We start from the raw sequence: 20,209 nt of genomic DNA, 5'->3' as shown, positions 1-20,209 counted from the left end.
ATTATTTAATAGTGCCAAATATTGAAAATGCGTCAAAAATTAAATACGCAGGTAATTTTTATTCATTATTACACTAAGCATTCCAAATAACTAAACACAAAAAAAAATTAAAACTAATATTTGGCGCAAATCAATGTTGGCAACCCTTGTTTAAAATAGTATAGAAATCAAAACACTTAAAAATAAATTACCTAATAATTTCGTTTTGGTAAAACTTTTTGAGTGTATGAATAAATATAATCAAAGGAAATTCTATTCATAATATTTGTTAAATTTAAATTAATTCAACTTCATGTTCTAAAAATATATTTTATTTAAGTGCGGACGTCAACGCTAATCAAACCGCTAAACACAGGGCGGAATTAAACGGTGAGCGCGAAGTATATACAATTTTAAGAAAACCAGTGAAACAGCTCATTACTTCAAATAGTTTATATATAATTAAATAATTTCTGACTAATACGTTAATAAAATATTTTACACTTTGCAACAAGTACTTATTTTAAATTTACTTCGAATCACAAAGTATTAAATGTAAAATATATTATTTTGTGTTGTAATATACTATGAATGCTGATTAACATTTTAAACACAGTTTGAGATAAATAAGAAATTGTAAATTTATCGTTATTAATTTAACGTTATTAACTAAACAGTATAGAGATGGCGCATGCGCAGTAGAACAGACTCTAAATATTATTTCTCTTTGGCTGACAAAAAATTGCCAGATGTATATTTTGTGCATCTAATATATTGCAAAAACATTCCTATGTCGTACGTGCCTTCGTTGAATATTGTAATGAGTGCATGATCACATCAAAGCCGTGTTTAATAATTTCAATCAAGTTTTGTTTGACCTGTTTCGTTAAAGTCCTTGCATATCTATATCAAAATGGACGAATTGGATAATTTTTTTGCAAAAAAAGATCGTAGGAAGTCCAAGACTGTTAAGAAATTTTCGACGGCAGATGAACTGGTGAAAGAGATGGATAAGGCGATCAAGAAGGCCCAAACAAAAACCGAAAAAGAAAGCAAGGAGCTTCAGACTCCCGCCAGAGATGAAGAATGGAAAGATTTTGAGGAGGAGACAAAAGATTACACCGGTCTAAAAATCGGACACCTATCAATAAGTGAACATGAACAAGCCCAAAACGCCGCCATTAGCGATTGTATGCACCGCAATATTGACGATGAGTCCACCGAAGATGATGAGCCAGCAGTTGGTCCGTGGACAAAATTGGGCAAACCTGCTCCAGCTACAATGGACAACAAAGTAGAGAAACCAGGTTCGTCAAAACCTGTTGGTGGATATGTGCCGCCGGCACTTAGAAATCGATCATCCTCTAATAAAAGTGGCAGTAAGAAAAAAAGTCGTGCGGCTCCAGATATAAACAATGATGATTACTTTCCAACGTTAGAAGCTTCCAAAAATGAACAACCAAACACAGGGGCCCGCAAGAAAAAAGGCACCACTGAAGAAGACCAACAAGGGAATCGTAATGTTCGTAGTAGCCAAGTCAAAAATGCGCCATCTTTGCCTCTTGGTAATCGTTTCAATAGTCTAGCTGATTCCAGCTAGGGTAAGGTTAAAATAGAAGCACAACTAAATTGTCATTAAGATTACAAATAATAAACTTATAAAATTCTTGCTCTTTGTATTATAAAATTTGTAAAAATTGCTTGTCTTAATAAACTTTATATCCAAACACAAAGTTGTTTTTTTTAGAAATTTCTTGTTGAAATGTTTGTACATATTTTTTAGTAACTTCTGCCAAAACTGAATGGTGTCTTAATATGATTTTGAGAATGTACATCATTCTGAGGAAAACGTTTGGAATGCTCTTTACGTGGGATAACAAATTTTCATCAACTTATATGAAGTGGTCTATATTTCAGGCGCATATAATAAATCCTTAGCCAATTCGGCAACTTCTAATATCACGAGCTGGTGTTGTCTACGAGCCATTCTTCCATTTCTTGCACAGCTTATCTTTTTTGGCATGTGGATACGCATTGAGCCCAAATTGAAATTCATATTGCATTTAAATAATATAATAGTGGTGTATTTCCTTCATTCCTTCAATATGTCGGCAACTATATATGAAGCGATTCCACAGTTTTCGAACCAGTCGGAACAATTTTCACATTTCACATATTTAACAATTGCTTTGAACACTGTTATAAAACTAAAAATGCAATACACAAAAGACGAATCACATGTAATTGAGTTTTCCTGTTTTTTTATTTTTTCACTGAGACACTAACTACTTTTATCCGTCCCAACCGCTCTTTTTCAAATTTGCGTTTTTGAAAATATTCACCGAATTGATATGAAAAAAAAACGCTTTTTTAAAAATCCTTTAAAGAAACCTCTTAAAGAAATATGCGTACGTACCATACCAAGCCGAACACAAAAAGTTAACATTTTTTATGTAGTTCTAATTACCCCCAAAACAAAAATACTAAATAAATAACTAAAAATTATATATAAATTACATATAAAAATGTAATATTTTCAATAAAATTATCAAGTTAAACCGATCGTTTCTCACTGCACACTAAACACGCACATAGTGACCAAGGCCAAAGTCACGAGACCCTTGGGTGGGGGCAAAAAGGGTCTTAGCAGGTAGAAAAAGTGTATCTGACATGGTAACAGCAGTGCTTAGTAACAGCCGCATACTAGAGATGAAAAATTATTGGGTAAATCTTCAAAGGTCGACATTATTAACATATAAAATAATAGGATGACAAGTATTAGAAGTCTGATAAAAAATGATCATATGTTCTGGCAATGCTGTCTTGTAAATATATTGGAAACTTTTCCTAACATAACAAAAATCATATACAAACACACATATATCCATCTTTTCTAAGGTAATGCCAAAATGTTCAGAAGGATGGAAACGTAAAGATATATACAATTTTTATTTTCGTTTTTTTTGCGATTACTATAATTTACCCTATGAGAAGTGAAAAATTAATTTCCACCATCAGTCAATACAAATGATCACAACATTAAAACAAATGAGCGTTAAATAACAAACAAAATGTCATGCATAGTTTAATTTTTATACACATTTCACGTTTTTTAAAATTAGATCTATTTTTATATTTTTTTAAAGTTTTATTGACATATAACATAATAATAATTGTTCCTTTTTTGTATTGATGTTCGCAAGTAAATTTTTAATTATTAGATCTAAGCATTTAATGAAAAATTTCTAGTTAAAAATTGTTGACGACGTTTTACAAATATATAACTTACAATATGAAAACTGTTTTCATAATCTCTCATACCAGGCACCTCTGTCAGTCAAATTTGTCTTCTTTTTAGTTATATTATGATATTATATTGTTAAATATTATCTAAAGTATTCATTATATATATATATATATATATATATATATATATTTTGTATAATTCTGAATTTGATGTTGACATATGTATATATATATATATATATATATATATATATATATAAATATATTTTTGTGATATGAACAATAGAACACTCAGATTTTTAACAAACTTTATATATATATATATATATATATATATATATAAACAGGGGTGACCCGGAACTCAACGAAACGGGTGATAGTATGGCCGTAACTGTCCTGATAAAAATTATCTCAAATTGGAAATTATGAGCTTCAAATGCAACCTCTGAAGTTTTGGTGAAAATGTGACCATTTTCGGTCACATTTTCATATTTTTACATAAAAAATAATATATATATATATATATATATATATATATATATATATATATATATATATATATATGATTTTTGATTTATATTCCAAATTGAAGACAAGTTTCATATTACACCGTACATATTGAACATGAAAAATAAAATAATTCGGAGTTAATTATTGGAAACAACAATCTTCAAAGTGCACCTAACTTCCCGTAAGTTCTAGTAATCGCAAAAAAATTGAAAATATTTTTTTGTATACATCTTTACGTTTCAAAGGTTTCTGAACATACCTTAAAAATAATGGATTTATGTGTATGTGTGTGTTCGGATACAAATTTTCGTCGACGATTTCGGAACCGTTCAACCGATTTGAATGATTCAAAAAGCATTTGATTCCTATTCGTAAGGAAACGTTTTGATTAATTTTTGGGCAAGGCAGGTCTAGCCGTTTCCGTTTTTTAAGAGAACGGAGCATCTGATTTTAATAATTCAAAAAACATTTTACTTGTATTGACAAAATAAATAGTTTATTACATTTTTGAGAAGGCAGGACTAGCGGTTCTGGAAATCCAATTAAAAAAGTACAAAAAATGTCATTTGGTTGTCAAAAATGAGCATTAGACATATGCACATCAAATTATCAGATATCTCATAGAGATTTCAATAATATGAACAAATTTTGTTCACATATCTATGGGTCCCTGATCAGTCATGGGCAAGATCACACAAAGAAAAAGCCGTACTATTTGCTGACTATTTACAAGAAACTTTTAACCCGGCACCTCCTCAATGCAGTCGTAGCGAAGAAGACTTCATAAGTGATTATCTCCACCAGGATATAAGAACTACTAACAGTGTTAACAGAACCACCTTTTCAGAAATTTCCGGTTTAATCAAATCATCCAAATCAGAAAAATCCCCAGGACATGACAAAATAACAATAAGAATGCTAAAAGAAGCACCCAAGAAGTTGATAAGATATTTAGTTATAACCTTCAATGCAATAATTAGACTTCGTTGCTTTCCAGAAGCATGGAAAACTGCTAAAATAATTTTAATTCCTAAACCTGGTAAAGACCATCATTTAGTTTCATCATATAGACCAATAAGTCTATTTTCATGTGTATCAAAAATCTTTGAGAAACTTATTTTAAAACGAATAAACTCTGAAATACATAACAAAAACTTAATACCTAACTATCAATTTGGCTTCCGACAACAGCATTCAACAATCCAACAAATCCACAGAGTAGTTAATACAGTCAATGAAGCTCTTCACTCAAAAAATTATTGCTCTGCAGTTTTTCTAGACCTTACGAAAGCTTTTGATAAAGTGTGGCATAAAGGACTCTTATACAAACTTAAAAAATGTCTGCCCTATAACTTATATATCTTACTTAACTCTTATTTACAAAACAGAAAATTTTACGTCTACATAAATGGTGTTCAGTCAGAAGTGAGAAATATTAGAGCCGGAGTTCCTCAAGGAAGTGTTCTGGGACCAACATTATTTCTTCTATACACAGCCGATTTTCCTGTTAATTGTAATACCAATATAGCCATGTTTGCAGATGACACGTGCGTTATCGCTCAGCATCAGAATCCCGAAATGGCATCATTACTTCTTCAAGTTCATCTGGACAAAATGGAACAATGGTTTAAGCTGTGGAGAATCGAAGTCAACAATTCCAAGTCGGTACATGTTACATTTACCCTTCGCAAAGACACATGTCCTCCAGTTAGAATCTTCAACCACACAATTCCTGCTAAAGAGACAGTCAAATACCTGGGGATGATTCTAGACAAGAAATTAAACTGGAAAGAGTACATAGCCGCTAAACGGGCACACATGGAACACATAAGAAGAACCTTACACTGGTTGTTGGGTAGGCAATCAGAACTATCAGCCTACAACAAGATTTTGTTGTACAAAACCATCATAAAACCAGTTTGGACATACGGAGTTCAACTATGGGGATCCGCCAAAAAAAGTAACATTCAAATCATACAAAGGTTCCAGAACAAACTCTTAAGACAAGCAGTGGGAGCTCCCAGATATGTCCCCAACTGGATGATACATCAAGACACTTGCACAGCCACAGTCACAGAAGAAATTAAAAACTATTCAATGAGACACAAACAAAATATTGACAATCACAGCAACGAACTTGCAGCCAAATTATACGACACAACTTTCGATTACAGACTGAAGAGAACAAAACTTATTCAGTTAGCACAATAAGGTTTTTAAGTTATCGTTTAAAAATAATGTAGACCTACTCCTATGTTTAAACTAGATTAGTTTAGATTAGAAGATTATTATTATTATTATTATTATTTTTTATTTTTTTTTATTTTTTTTTTTGTTTGTTTCGTTTTGTTTTATCTAATATGTATAGTTTAATTTGTTTAGTTTTTAAGACTACCTGGATCAAATCTACCTTAGTTTAACAACAATAATATTAGGACCACCACTGGGCGGCCTGATATGCCCTTTCTATTTATATTAATCATAAAAATTACTAGATGTCATATTTATAGACAGTTGTAATTACTTAATGAAATAAAAAAAAAAAAAAAAAAAAAATCTATGGGTCCCGTCCGTATCAACGTTTATCCGTTGGACTGCGACACGGCGCTTACACGCTTTGATATTTCTTCTCCAAAAAAGTCACGCGCACTATTGCTTTGAAAAAAAGTTCAACATTTTCAAAAAAAAAAAAAATTTTTCAAAAAAGTCATTTTTTCCAAAAATTATAAAATTTTCAATAATATGACCTTTTCAGAGTTATCTAAAAATTTTGAAGTTTTTTTAAAAAATTTTAATTATTGGTAGGGGAAGTACCAGCAATTTGCCTTAAGGCACGATGCCATGCACCACTAGTTATTTCCTTAAAACAGCAAAGAAGAAGTTTATAAGCTATTGTAAAATGATCAAGAAAATGTATTTTGAAACTGGATAAAATGACCTAGACTTCACTTCACGAAGGATTATAGATTTGGTTTAAAAATGATTGATCAAAACAGTTTCAGTTATGTTGTTAATATTATTATTACGTAATCTGGAATCGACAATGCTTTGAGGATCGAAAGCTGACCGCAGTGTAGTAATAGTGTTGAATATGGATCGTTCCCGACGTAACCTAATGAGAGTGATTAGCGTAATGCATCATGCTCTGAGTCTGGTTACATCATTACATCACAAAGTGGGCCAGAGGTAATTGAAACTCTGATATAACACGACAATGTTGGCGAGGGAACATTAAAGGTTTTCGACGCCAGAATTCAGAAACAGGTCATGTAGGTTGATTATGACCTGTTTCTGAATTCCACCAGAATCCAGTCGTTGACAGGATAAAGAACTACATGGTTGCCTAGAGGCAAGTTCTAGAAATTTCGCGATGCTATAAATAGTTGACTTGATCAATATGAGGTGGAAACTTTCTGATTTTTTTCCCTTATAATAATCTGTTGATTACAGAAATTACATGAATAACTTTCATTAAAAATAAGTTATCTCAATTGCAAATTAATCAATACATTCTCAACTTGCAGGAACAAAATGTATTTAGAAAACTAGGTCTCGAAGTTGGCTGATCATTACCAAAAACCGTTCAGCACGATTCTAATCTAATATCTATTGACCAGTTTTTTCAAAGGAGTTGTTTGTGGAAACGTAGACCAACATATTTTATTTAATGTCTGAGAAATGGTTCGACCAATCACGAAGCAAAACTGATTGTTCCAAGTCGTCATTTTGCTTTCAAACTAAAAAAAAACAATAGTGCAGTCTTTTTGATAAAGCATTGGTACACATCAAAATCAAACATACACACACTTTTGTCAATTTTTGTATTAAATAATTTATCAATACAAATAAAATGATTTTTGAATGATTGAAATCGGAAATTACTATTCTCTCAGAAACCGAAATGCGAAAGTTTGGCTGATCATTACTTACCTTTGCAGCATGATTCTTTTTTCGCACAATCTTTTCGACAAAACGTTAGTCAAAATCATACGCACTTTTGTCAATTTTTGTGTTAAATAATTCAAAATGTCTTGAAACAGCAAAGAAACATAAAATGGACGTATTGGGTTTTCTGGAAAAAAATCAAACTTCTCAACCGATCATGCTTGTTTTTGTATGCTTGTTTTTGGTAGTAAAAATTATAAACATGTCTATCTATTTGCCGTGTATTTCACATATAAACAAGCAAGACAAAATCTTATGATAACTGAATCATCGTAGACTAGTTGATTCTTTTTTGAAATAAATAATTTTTGGTAGGGCAAGTTCCAACAATTTGCCTTAAGGCACGATGCCATGCACCACTAGTTCATAAATTTATTTGCATCCAAACCAATATTCTCTAAAGGTGTCGGTAAGACCTTATAACGATGCGGGTCTGTTTTCGGTCGGACCTATCACTTCCATGTGCTAATATGGCAGAGGTCTCTTTGAAGTCACACGAATCACACGGTATAATGACGACAACTCGAACTGATTTCAAGTATATTTACTGATTGCCAAAGCAAACCAGATATTGATTGCTTGATCATACTAGGCTCAGCTAATTGCAATTACATTCCAAATCGATGCTTGAGCACAGCAATTAATGACATATATTGGTATACAAAGAACATTTGATGTATTTTGGTTATAAAGCAATATGAGGGATAAAGATTTTTTTGCAAAATATAAAATCACTTTGTGGAAATTGATATATAACGTTATATTCAATTAAAACACTCAACGCAAAGAAACAAAATAAACACTCAACGTCGTTTTTTAGACAACTTTATATAAAAATGAGAAAAACTCTTCAAGTTGTGGCGGGATTAGCTCAAGAGTAGCGTTCCCGATTCACATGCTGGAGGTTCCGAGTTCGAATCTCCGGCCAGAATTTGAAAAATAATATTAACTAGTTGGAATAATAATAGAATTATGAATTGTACTAATAAGATATGTATGTAAAAATCAAAATGTATAAAAATTAGATAATTAGAATTTAAAAATGAATTGAAGTAAGAAGTAATGAGAAGTATAGAAGAAAGAAGAAATAGTGGTTAGAAGATGAAGTGAGAAGATAGTAAAAAGAAGAATGAAGATAAGTTAGTTAAGAAGTATAGAAGAAGAATAGGATTATATGAAGAAGAAGATAGTATAAAATTGAAGATTGTATATGATTGTATAGAATAATGTAGGTGGCTAAATGCTCGAGTAAGCGAGGCCAATAAAAAAAAAAAAAAAAAAAAAAAAAAAAACTCTTCAAGTTATCTCTTATTAGTTTCAAGTTGTCTATAAAGAGACGTGTTTATTTTATTAACGATGGAATAAAATCGAATTTATCAATTTCCACAAAGTGATTTTATATTTTATAATAAATACCTATAATTTGGATAAAAACATTTGCAAAATTATTAAGATCGTTATAAAATCCAGAATTGTATCTTCACCTTCATAAGATCTTTTTTTTATTCATTGTTTTAATAGCAATCAAATCTATTTAGAATTATGTTTTCCATTAACCAGTCAGTTTAACACTTAACCTAATGTTTTTCACGAAAGCAACCCATCGGTTAACCATTCTGCCGCAAAACAGACGAATGTTATGGCAAGGCCATGTTACGCCCCAACTTCCATACATTATGCTACTGAATTATATTAAATACTGTCAAAATGTCATGTATTTGCTGTGCATTCAAACGTTTTACACATAAACTGCAACGTTACTCGTATGTTATGAAGCTGGGTCGGAAAGACCCTGTTATCTAAGATCGTTTTTTTGACATTTGCGCGATTTCTAGGTTAGGTTTTCTATTTGACAACCTGAGAAAAACGCCTGACTGCACAGCAACACAGCAAATTAGTATGGAAAGTTCTTTATAGCATAGCCTTGCCATAACATTAGTCCGTTATGCGACAGAATCGGTCCATAAGTTGTGTTTACTATATATGTTTATGTTATGTTGTTTTTATAAATTATAGGAATATAGTATGATTTAATGTAATATAAACAAGGTTTAGTAATTTGTGTCAAAGATGTTAGATAATTTGATATACTAAAGGGGCTTAGGGATAACAGTATCTTCAAATTTATGGTAGTGATATAGATGAAGGAAACCGGTAGTCACGTAATGAGTATAAATAGAAACTATGGATCAAATTAATAATCAATTTTCATTAATGCCTGTCAGGAATATTTGAGGTTGAAAATATAATTTATATTTATGTAAACGTTACGAAAATGAGCGAATGTAGAGCTAAATATATTTTATATACTATTGTTAACTAAAGTTATAGTAAAAAATCGAAAATGAAAAATTTTGCATAACTTCACATTTTAAAGGTTTTTGAACATTTTGCCATACCTTATAAAAAATGAATGTATGTATGTTTGTATGTTGTTGTGAATGTATGTACGAGTATGTTTGTGGGATGTTGTGTCTGGATGTAACTATGTATGTTTGGATACAAATTTTCGTCCACGATTTTGAGAACACGGATCAACCGATTTGAATGATTCAAAGAACATTCAATTTCTATTGATTAGGAGATGTGCTGATTTTTGGCGAAGGCATATCCAGCCGTTTCAAAAATACGGTGCAAAAAGTGCAAAAAATGATAATTCAGTTTTTGAGAGAATTAAAGGTCCGATTTAAATGGTTGAGAAATCATCGCACTTGTATTGACGGAGTGAAGAATTGATTAAATTTTTCGGAAGGCAGGTCCAGCGATTTCAAAAATCAACAAAAAGAGTTTTAAAAAATGCCATTTGGCGGTCAAAAATAATCATTAGACATATCCACATCAAATTATCAGATAATTTATGGTGATTTTATTAATGTGTATAAATTTTGTTTTCATTTCTATGGGTTCCGTACCAATATTTATAATGTTTAACAATTATTTCGCCTTTAAAACAGCTGAATAAAAAATATTCAAAATTAAAAAAAAATCAAAATTATCAAACATGTTAAAAAGGTTATGGTACAGGAAGTTCCTGCAACTTGCCTTAAGGCACGATGCCATGGACCACTAGTAAATTCTTAAAATATAATCCTCGGAGGATTGCACAGAAAAAAAAAATCATGAAGAGTAGTCTCTGTTTCAAGGAGATGGTCAGACATTTATATAAATATACACATACTCGTATATGATAAAATTTATGATAAAATGTTATTTGACACTTGTGGCTTTTGAAGGTTGGGTTTTAGGTGTAAAACGCCTGATCGCACAGCGAATACATAGTCTTTTCACAGTTCTTGACTATCAACTCATATGATTAGTATAGAAGTTTCTCAAACTTATAATATAATAACGCCCCCTTTGAAGATCAAAATTAGCGCCCCCCTACCAAATTTTTCATATCTATATAATCTCTAAAAACATTTTTTTAAATTTTAATAATATAGTTATACTGTGCTATATTAGTTGATGTAACCTTACATTCTAAATTAGAAAACTTTACCAGTGAGAGCAAATAAAACGCCACTTAAAACATTGTGTATACATGTAAAAAAATTTAGCTAGGAACCTCCCATCGCCCGCCTGGATATTACAATCGCCCACCGAGGGGCGATATCGCCCACTTTGAGAAAGACTAGTATAGAATATAAAATTAGTATAGTATAGAATATAAAAAATAAACGTAGGTGGCTAAATGCTTCAAGTAAGCGAGGCCAATAAAAAATAGACTTATGCTATAAGTGTAGATATGTGATAGCAAATCCTTCTATTTTATCAGAACATTGGCCCTCAAGTTTATCTATCAGCATCTATCTTTTTTCTATACAAGTTTATACTTTTTTCTAAATCACCGATACCAAGTTTCGGCAAAGTTGAAAATATGCAGATCATTTATCAGTAAATACGTTCGGTTTGTAAAAGGGCATTGGATATAATATAACGAATTGATATAATCTGGTGAGAGTGGTTTAGTTAATGTGTTGCTGCGTGTTTGGCGTTCCGGCATATCATATAGAAACACAAAATAAGCGGATAACCGCCGTATAAGCTAATAGAATTATCAGTAGGTCACACATAAGCACTATTCGCCCATTATTCATACCAGACACATCGGGAATCGTTTGGTATTGCGGTCACGAACCGGCTCGTCTCACACTCGCCACGAAGAAGGAACTGCCCCTTATGCTTCTGTCTCTCCTCGGCACTAACCACCCACGATTATAGTAGAATAGGAAAAAGTACAACAGAACACTTTAACTCCCACATCACATCTATTTTGCTTCTAAACCATATTTAGCTTCTAGAAGTTTACTTTAATTATCACCACATTTCTGTCAATGTTTTTGGTGTAAAACTTCTTTAGGCGATATCATTTCTATACGGGTCGATTGTGATTGGTCGTCGTATCGCACGCGTATTATTACTTTGATTATATGCTTATACGTAGTATGCCCCCGCATATAGTAAAAATAATAAAACAAATGAAAATCTGTGCCGTGTAAGAAACGTGAGTTTATTAAAATAATTTGTTTTATTCGTGGTTATTATATAATTTTAGAAATTATTTAGACACATACTACAGCTACTCAAAGAATGAGACTGTATCGCTAGCAATTGACTGTATGTTAATTTTAATCACATAACAAGTGAAACAACGGTTTCACCTAACGCGGACACCTATTATTTATAAATAAATCAAAAAATATTTCTCGAAATGTTTATTAAATTATGATTTATGTTAAATAACAAAGTTAGAAATCAAACTAAATTAACAAAACCGCAATCTTTGCTACAAAATAATTAATACTATCAATCAAACTTTGGTAACAAAAAATATGATTTTAAACAGTGGCACTTAGTACCGGACATTTCGAAATAACCTGCACATATGTAGCCATCTCCACACTCTGGAATGTCTGCACATTTGTGTTTGACGAATATTCTTAAATATTTAAAAAAAATAACTAATTATCTACCCTTTTGGCTGGGCCACACCGATGCTCTCAGCTGGAGCATTCATCATAAAATTTTCATTCTTTGACTAGGAAATACGAAAAATGAAGGTATGTAATGACCGTTAGCACTCATACATAACAAAATTAAATAATTAAAATAAATTAGGTCAACTCTCACAAGAAATATCAATATGTTTACTGTCCGGCGCAAAGGGACGACTTAGTGTCCGGTGCTAAGGGACAGGCATGTTCGTTCATTTGGTGGTACCTACTAAAATTGTTTAAAATATCTAGTAATATTGGTGGTACCATTTTACGAATAACAATCAAGTACTACTTTTATCATAGAATGCCACTCAAATATATATGCATAAATACACTAGAATTACTTCCATTGATATTTAGGTGACACCGTGATTTTGCGCCTAAAACAGCAAAGGGTTGCTGCTCCCGCCGTGGCCGTGTGCGCCACAGGTGTGCCTTGGTGATCCTGCAACTGTGTGCACCCCGCGCCCCCTGCACTTGTATTTTGTTATAAAAAGATTTATATTCGCTTAAATAATACATGTTAAATAGAGTGTCCGGTATTAGGTGGTGTCCGGCGTTTCGGGACTTTCCCCTATACAGATATACTTCATAATGAACATTTATGCAATTTATTTATTGCTAGTATTAATGAAATTATTCAAGATTGCTATATTACAACTGTCTTATTATTACTTCATTTCTCTAAGGTAATTTTTTTAAGATTCAAGTTCTAATTGCTAATTACAATGACAGACCGATCATGTCGTATTTAAAGTGTGGCTTTAATTACATTATTGTTTTCAAATATTATAAATATTTCTAATGCTATTATAAATATATAATTTATAATTTGTTATTATATTGTTTGGCATTAAAAAATGTGTACATCCTGAGTGTTACCATATTAATAAGAAACATTATTCAAAATTGTTATATGATGTATTTATTTTTATCTTAAATACCATCTCGTATGATAGCAAAACAGTTTTACTTCAATCGCGAGTGTACCTTACACCCACTCTTTTTTCCTTTATTGCCAATTGAAAGATTTTCGATTTTGAAGCACTTTTGCACTAGAATAGACTATTTTATGTACTTGATTTTATTTCTGCAACCACTGTTTATGGTATGTTCACTTAAATATGCTACAATTACAAAAGATTGACTGTATTTATATTACCAATGAAATAATATTTTCATACGTGCAGACATTATCGCCACCGAGAGTTCAAATCTTTATCTCCGTAAGAGATTTTATCAAAAACTCATAGAAAAGTTTGTTTTGGCAAACTAGAAGAGAAATAGAAAATGTGAAAAGAATAACGAATTACCAGCAAGTTTCTGAAAAGAATTTTTATTATAAAAGTAAATTCATTCGGAACACGTACACGTACAGAAATCAGATTTATAATTAGTCGACAAAGAGATCCTATGATGTGAACGGAACCGATGTCTGCGAAGTTTATATTGTAACGTACAATTTTCTTTCAAAAAAACTTGTTTGAAAATTCATTATATTCATAAACCCGATAACTTTGACTTTTAATATAATTATTTCATATTCTTCAGGAAAGTACTAGAATATTAATTGCAGTTTGTGAATTATATTATTCTAATTAAATTGAGGAAGTTTTTATAGCCAATCTATATGCAACGGAGGGAATAGATATTCTCAAATATATAGAAATATATAAGTATTGTATTATATTTCTTCTGATATTGAATTTTACGAATTAGAAAAGAATCTTTTTTTTTACCTGGAATAACTTCCATATGCAAGGTGTCCCAAAAAAATTAAAAAAAATCCCATGTAATTTGGAAATTATAAGGGATTTAAGTGTAACATTGGAAATTATGAGTTTTTAAGTGCTTTGGTGACTTAAGATCATTTTTCGGTCATTGTGGTTAATTTTTACTAACTCTGTTCATTTGAACTTTGGAACTTTAGCAGTGAATAACAAAAAATTATAAAATTATCAAGTATTTTACCATTTAACAATCCCGATTAAATGTGATAACTTTTGATGAAACTTATCCACATACTTATAGTACTTTTATTTATAGAAGGACCTCTCAAAGTCTATCGATTTTAATAAATTTAAATTCATAGTTCAATCAAAAGTCTTAGTTCTTGAAAACTTGGGGAAATTTTTGATTGCAATCCTATATTTTCCAAACAACATGAGATAATTTTTCTCATTTTATTTCAGGACAGTTAAGCTTAAGGTCAAATACTATCTTGAACACCCTGTATATATGCTAAAAAGTAAGTCTTAGAATGAGAAAAACTGAAAACAAATAACAAAAAGTGTTACGAAAACAAAGATATGTACAAAAAGCAATCTTATATAAACTTCACTCCGATTTCAATATATACAATCGTAAATAAAATTACGTTTAAATCATGTATATTTCATAAATTTTATATAAATGCAAATAATACATAACAAGAAAAAGTAGCATAGTATACACAAATGGCTGGGAGTTGAAAAAAATTATATCGATACTGTGTTCTACCGTTTTATATGGATTTTATTGCTGAATAATAAATTCAACAAACGCTTCGAATGTATACAATCTGTTTTCAATTTACTATTTTAACACAAAAAAAAAAAAATAGTGTTAAAAATGATATAGTGAAAGTGCGTTTTTCAGCTTAGATGGTTTCAATTAAATTTTTAGGTTTGATGACGTAGTCCATCAGTGAAACACTTTTTGTTAATATTTAGTAGGCAATTTATATGTCCATTAGTGAAAAAAAGTTTTTTGATCCATTGCTTAGTTTTCACTAAAATTGAAATTAGCATTCAATAAAAAATGGAATATCAAATCGAAATTTTTTGTCATAATTTCTTTTTTTATTACTGCTAAGGTTTTCTGCTAAAGGAGGCATTTTAAGCTCACCAAAAGTCATGAGCTTTTTGATGACAAGACAAAGCCTTAAAAACCGATAGTGTCAAAATTGGTTTGCAAAATTTCCTTATGGTGATTTTTCACTCAGATATGAAAAACGCTCTGGTCTTCCAGAGTTTGAGATTTATTACAATGGAATGAACTACTTTTACTCTTTTTACCCGACCAAACAATCAATTCTGATCAATTTTATAGTGAACAACTAATTTAAACAACGCAGTCGAACAAAAAGCGGCCTAAATTGACAAATCTAAATAGTGATTTATTCCATCACATTGAAATCACATATCTTTGGTTACTCGAAAAAAATGATTGGAACTTGGTTGGAATGTTTTGCTGTATCCACCATGCATTTCTGATCTTGCACCATCTGATTTCTTTTTGTTTCAATCTTTTGTTCAGATCTTGAATGATAAACTATTCAATAATTATGATGGTGTCAAGTTGATTCACTTTTGCTAATAAAAACCAGAAGTTTTAGAAAAGTGGGATAATGATTCTGCTTACAGAATAAAGTTCTTCAGTTCCATGAAAAAAATGCATTTTCTAACAAAATTTCGCACTTACTTAGTTGCCAACCTAATTAACTATTTCAAGTATTTCTAATATTACATATTCTGCATCAATAATAAATTATACATAACAAATTTTCAGTAATACATAAGATAATGTGTTAAATCGTACTATCAATAAAAATGTTAAATATTCGAAAGAGATTTATACGATATCAAAATGTTTGATGTTAGTCGTTTAGAAAAAATGTAATGTCATTGATAAATATAACAAATTTCACGTGGTTGGAGAGCGGACTTATAGATAAAACAATATTAAAAATAATATTTTTTTTTATTAATTTGGAAGCATTTGAGCTACTGGAAGCAAGGAAATTCGAAACATCCATATGAAGGACCACCCTAATATATATATATATATATATATATATATACTCGCATATAAAAAGTTTATATATATGCTTGTATATATGTAGTATGTCTGATTTCATGTCAGCTTGGAGTGAATGAACAGTTTAGAATGTGTTGATAAAAAATCCAAGATCGTCCCTGGGAATAAAAGCGCTCGGTAAGTTTTCTGAAAAGCCAGAACTGCAAAAGAACCGAGGAAAATGCACTTAGACTTCATGAATAATTTTGTCGCACGGCCGCAACATTTACGAGGGCATCCAGATATTTCCTTGTGCGAAGTGAAATAGGCTGAATAAAAGTGAGTTACGTAAAACTGACTTGTGAGTCCAATATTTGAATAATAGAGACTTTAAACTTTTTGACATGCAAAGTCGTTGTTTGCTATGTCTTCAAAATTTTAGATAAATAACTTAAAATTGAAATAATTTACCGCAAATGCACAAGAGGTACTGGATGAATTCAGGGTTCTTTTGTAATTTGCATTACATACATTATACAATGACGAAGTTTAATCTTTGATATTCGCGCATCGTGGTCAAGTTAAATATGCATATAGGAAGAATATATTTTGGGATTCAAATATTGATTTGAATGATGTACCTATTCTTGACAAAATTATCGACAAATACTGAAAAGTTAATAGTTAAAATAAAATTTAAATGTTTCAACCTTTCGAATTAGTTTGAATAGTGGATGAAAAATTGTATCAAAACATACATACACATATCCAAATTTTCTAAGATATGCAAAATGTTCTAAAGAGTTTGAAACGTAAAAATAAATTCCCATGATTATTACTTCCCACGGGAATTTAAGAAATAGCCTTGTGACCTTCCATCGAATATTATTTCCTGCTGAATCAGCCGTGGCACTACACTATTATTAATTTTATATCACTTTTATTTCTATATTTTATTGGGCCGAAATCGAAAATGAAAATTTTTGCATACATTTTTGGCATACCTCAGAAATAATGGATGTGAGTATGTGTATATGTGAGACAAGTTTTTGTCGACGATTTCGGGCGCATGGATGAACCGATTTGAAAAATTCAAAAAGCAATCGATTCCTATTGATAAGGAGATGTGCTGATTAGTTTTTGGCAAGGCAAGTCCAGCCGTTACGGAGATACGGAGCAAAGAGTGCAGAAAATAGAAACCGAGTTTTTGAGAGAACAGAGTATCCGATTTGAATGATCCAAAAAACATTCTACTTTTGTTGGAAAAACAATTGTTTTTGGGAAAAGTTATTTTGTATATCAAAAAAAATTCAATTTTTTATTTTAATTCTAGATAAAATTCTGAAGCTCACTTATACACGGTAAATAAATAATTTTAACTTTGTAATTCAGTTTATATAATTCTTATAAATATTAGACAATGTTACAGTATTTATAATAATCTAGTTGAAAACATGTAATATTCCTCGATCATTTTGTTACGATACGCAAACTTCCAGCAATTTGAATTAAGGCACGATGCCATACATTACTAATTTTGTTTTGTTTTATACTCAATTTATTATATTTCTTATATTTTTTTTCCTACTGCTCTATTTTGTATCATAATACTATTTCAGTTGTAATTCAATTATAAATTTTTAATAGAGAAAATATCAATCTTATTCAATATTTGACTAGATAAGCCGATGAATTTATTAGGCCGAATGGAAAAATTCTTTTTAATAGAAAAGCTGTTAATCAAACATTGAAATAAATTCATTTAAAAGGATAGGCTTGCATTATTAATTCATTCGAGCGATGTCCCCCAGGCGCCCCATTAGCACGTGACTGGGCGGACACGCGATTTCATAGTTCTTGTGTCGACAGCAGTTCATTAGCGATTGCATTCATTGGACTTTTACCGCATTACACTAAAGACCTGTTAGCGCTGCATTGTTTCGTTCCGCATTCACATCGAAAGACTCGACGACGTCTTTATATAAAACCAACCGAGGCTATTTTTAAAAAATAAAAAAGATTTCTCGACAATAGATACGAGGAATAGCATTGAAGAAAGGTTTAAAATGTGACCATAAAATTATTACATTCATTAGTTTTTGCCGATGCAATATTTAGCAAGGCAATTATGAAATGTGGGTCGCCACCAGCTTGACTTGCCTTAACAAACACTCGAGAAATAAAACATTCAGGTGCCAATTCTTGAATAAAATATAAATGTTATGGTAATGCTATGTTACGGGTCTATCTTCGTATTCTTCGGTAGTAACAAACTATCAAAAAGCTATTTATTTGCTGTGCGATCAGACTTTTTACACGTAAAACCTAATTTCACGTTAGAAGACATTAGAAAGTTGCACTTATGATAAAATTGTTATTTGACGTTTATGCGTTTCTTACTACCAATTGAGAGTAGAAAGAGATTCAATTCCTACTATAGCCAACTTGATGTCGTAGTATATCCATTTTCAATAGAAAATATCAATTATATTAGATAAAATATTTTTCCAAGTCAAAATAACCCTTCCCAGACATTGTTGCAATAAATATGTGAGCAATATTACATAAAATCTACTAATAAAGAAATCAAATAATCCAGTTTGCAACATTTTTGTATAAATCCCTCCGCCCCATATTAAAAAAATATATTGCCCATATCTTAATTTTGCTAACAATCTGATTTTATAATTCTGATATTAATTAATTCTGATTAAGGCTACATATTAATATACAGTATTATGTGAAAATATCTATAAAAATATATATTCATTTATTTTGTTGCTTCAACATTTTTCGTTTATTTTCGAAAGTAGTACAGTACAGGCCAAAAGTTTCCGGACACATGAAAAATCTCATTTTCTGAGTTTTTAGCTATATTTTTCGTATAAAAAATAATTTTATTCAAGTTAGTTTTGTACATTCTACGTAGTATTAATATTTAGTGACTGATTTGTAACCAATTTGTGAAAAATGACGGACTAATTAGCAATGAAAATGTTAAAATGTCACAGTCGATTTTCCTGAATATGACCACCCTTTGCTTTGATCGCTGCAGCGCATATTTTTGGTAATCTTTTGACAAGTTTTTGCAATGTTTGCGCAGGTATGTTCTTCCAGGACTCGTTAAGGCAATTCCACAGGGCAGCAAGGCTGGTTGGATGCAAATCCTTCACGCGGCATTTAAGCTCGTCCCACAACAGCTCTATTGGATTAAGATCCGGCGATTGTGCAGGCCACTCAAAAAACCACTTCTGCGAGCAGTAAATAAACAAAAGAGATTGCAATTTGCCAAAACCCACTAAATTGGACCATCAATCAATAGAAATCAGTTTTATGGACGGATGAATCAAAATTCGAACTTTTCGGAAGTCATCGACGTAGGAAGGGTAATGAAAGACTCAATTCTAAGTGTATTTCGACAAAGGTAAAGTACGGTGGTGGTTCAGTGATGGCTTGGGGTTGTTTTGGATTCAATGGAGTTGGATCGCTTGTCAAAATACATGAAACTTTAAAGAAAGAACAGTATCATAGCATACTTGAGCGCCACGCCATTCCATCTGGTTTCAATTTAATTGGTCCAAAATTTATTTTTCAACAAGATAATGACCCTAAACACACTTCCGACTCTGTGCCAATTATTTGAAGCGAAACAAGATGTAAAAATACTTCAAATTATGGATCTTAATCCAATAGAACTGTAGTGCATTTGTCCTGACTGATTTGCTTCCAAGCAGCATCCCTGCCCTGTGGAATTG

The 20,209-nt window shown here is 31.1% G+C and overlaps 1 protein-coding gene across 1 annotated transcript in view; it reads right to left on the bottom strand.

Annotated features, from left to right (window-relative positions):
* LOC113376181 (calcium/calmodulin-dependent protein kinase type II alpha chain-like) overlaps nucleotides 1-20,209 on the bottom strand; it is a 297,389-nt gene that overhangs the window by 113,393 nt on the left and 163,787 nt on the right. Inside the window, exon 12 of the mRNA XM_026616099.1 lies at nucleotides 12,456-12,461. Coding sequence (XP_026471884.1) covers nucleotides 12,456-12,461 — 6 coding nt within the window. The remainder of the gene's footprint in view (nucleotides 1-12,455; nucleotides 12,462-20,209) is intronic.

Source organism: Ctenocephalides felis, unplaced genomic scaffold (genome assembly GCF_003426905.1).
Source record: "Ctenocephalides felis isolate EL2017-DRISC unplaced genomic scaffold, ASM342690v1 CF-g0.4_SCAFFOLD_01886, whole genome shotgun sequence".
Classification (NCBI taxonomy): domain Eukaryota; kingdom Metazoa; phylum Arthropoda; class Insecta; order Siphonaptera; family Pulicidae; genus Ctenocephalides; species Ctenocephalides felis.
Note: the sequence above shows the minus strand (reverse complement) of the source record. Positions and strands in the feature narration are given on the sequence as shown.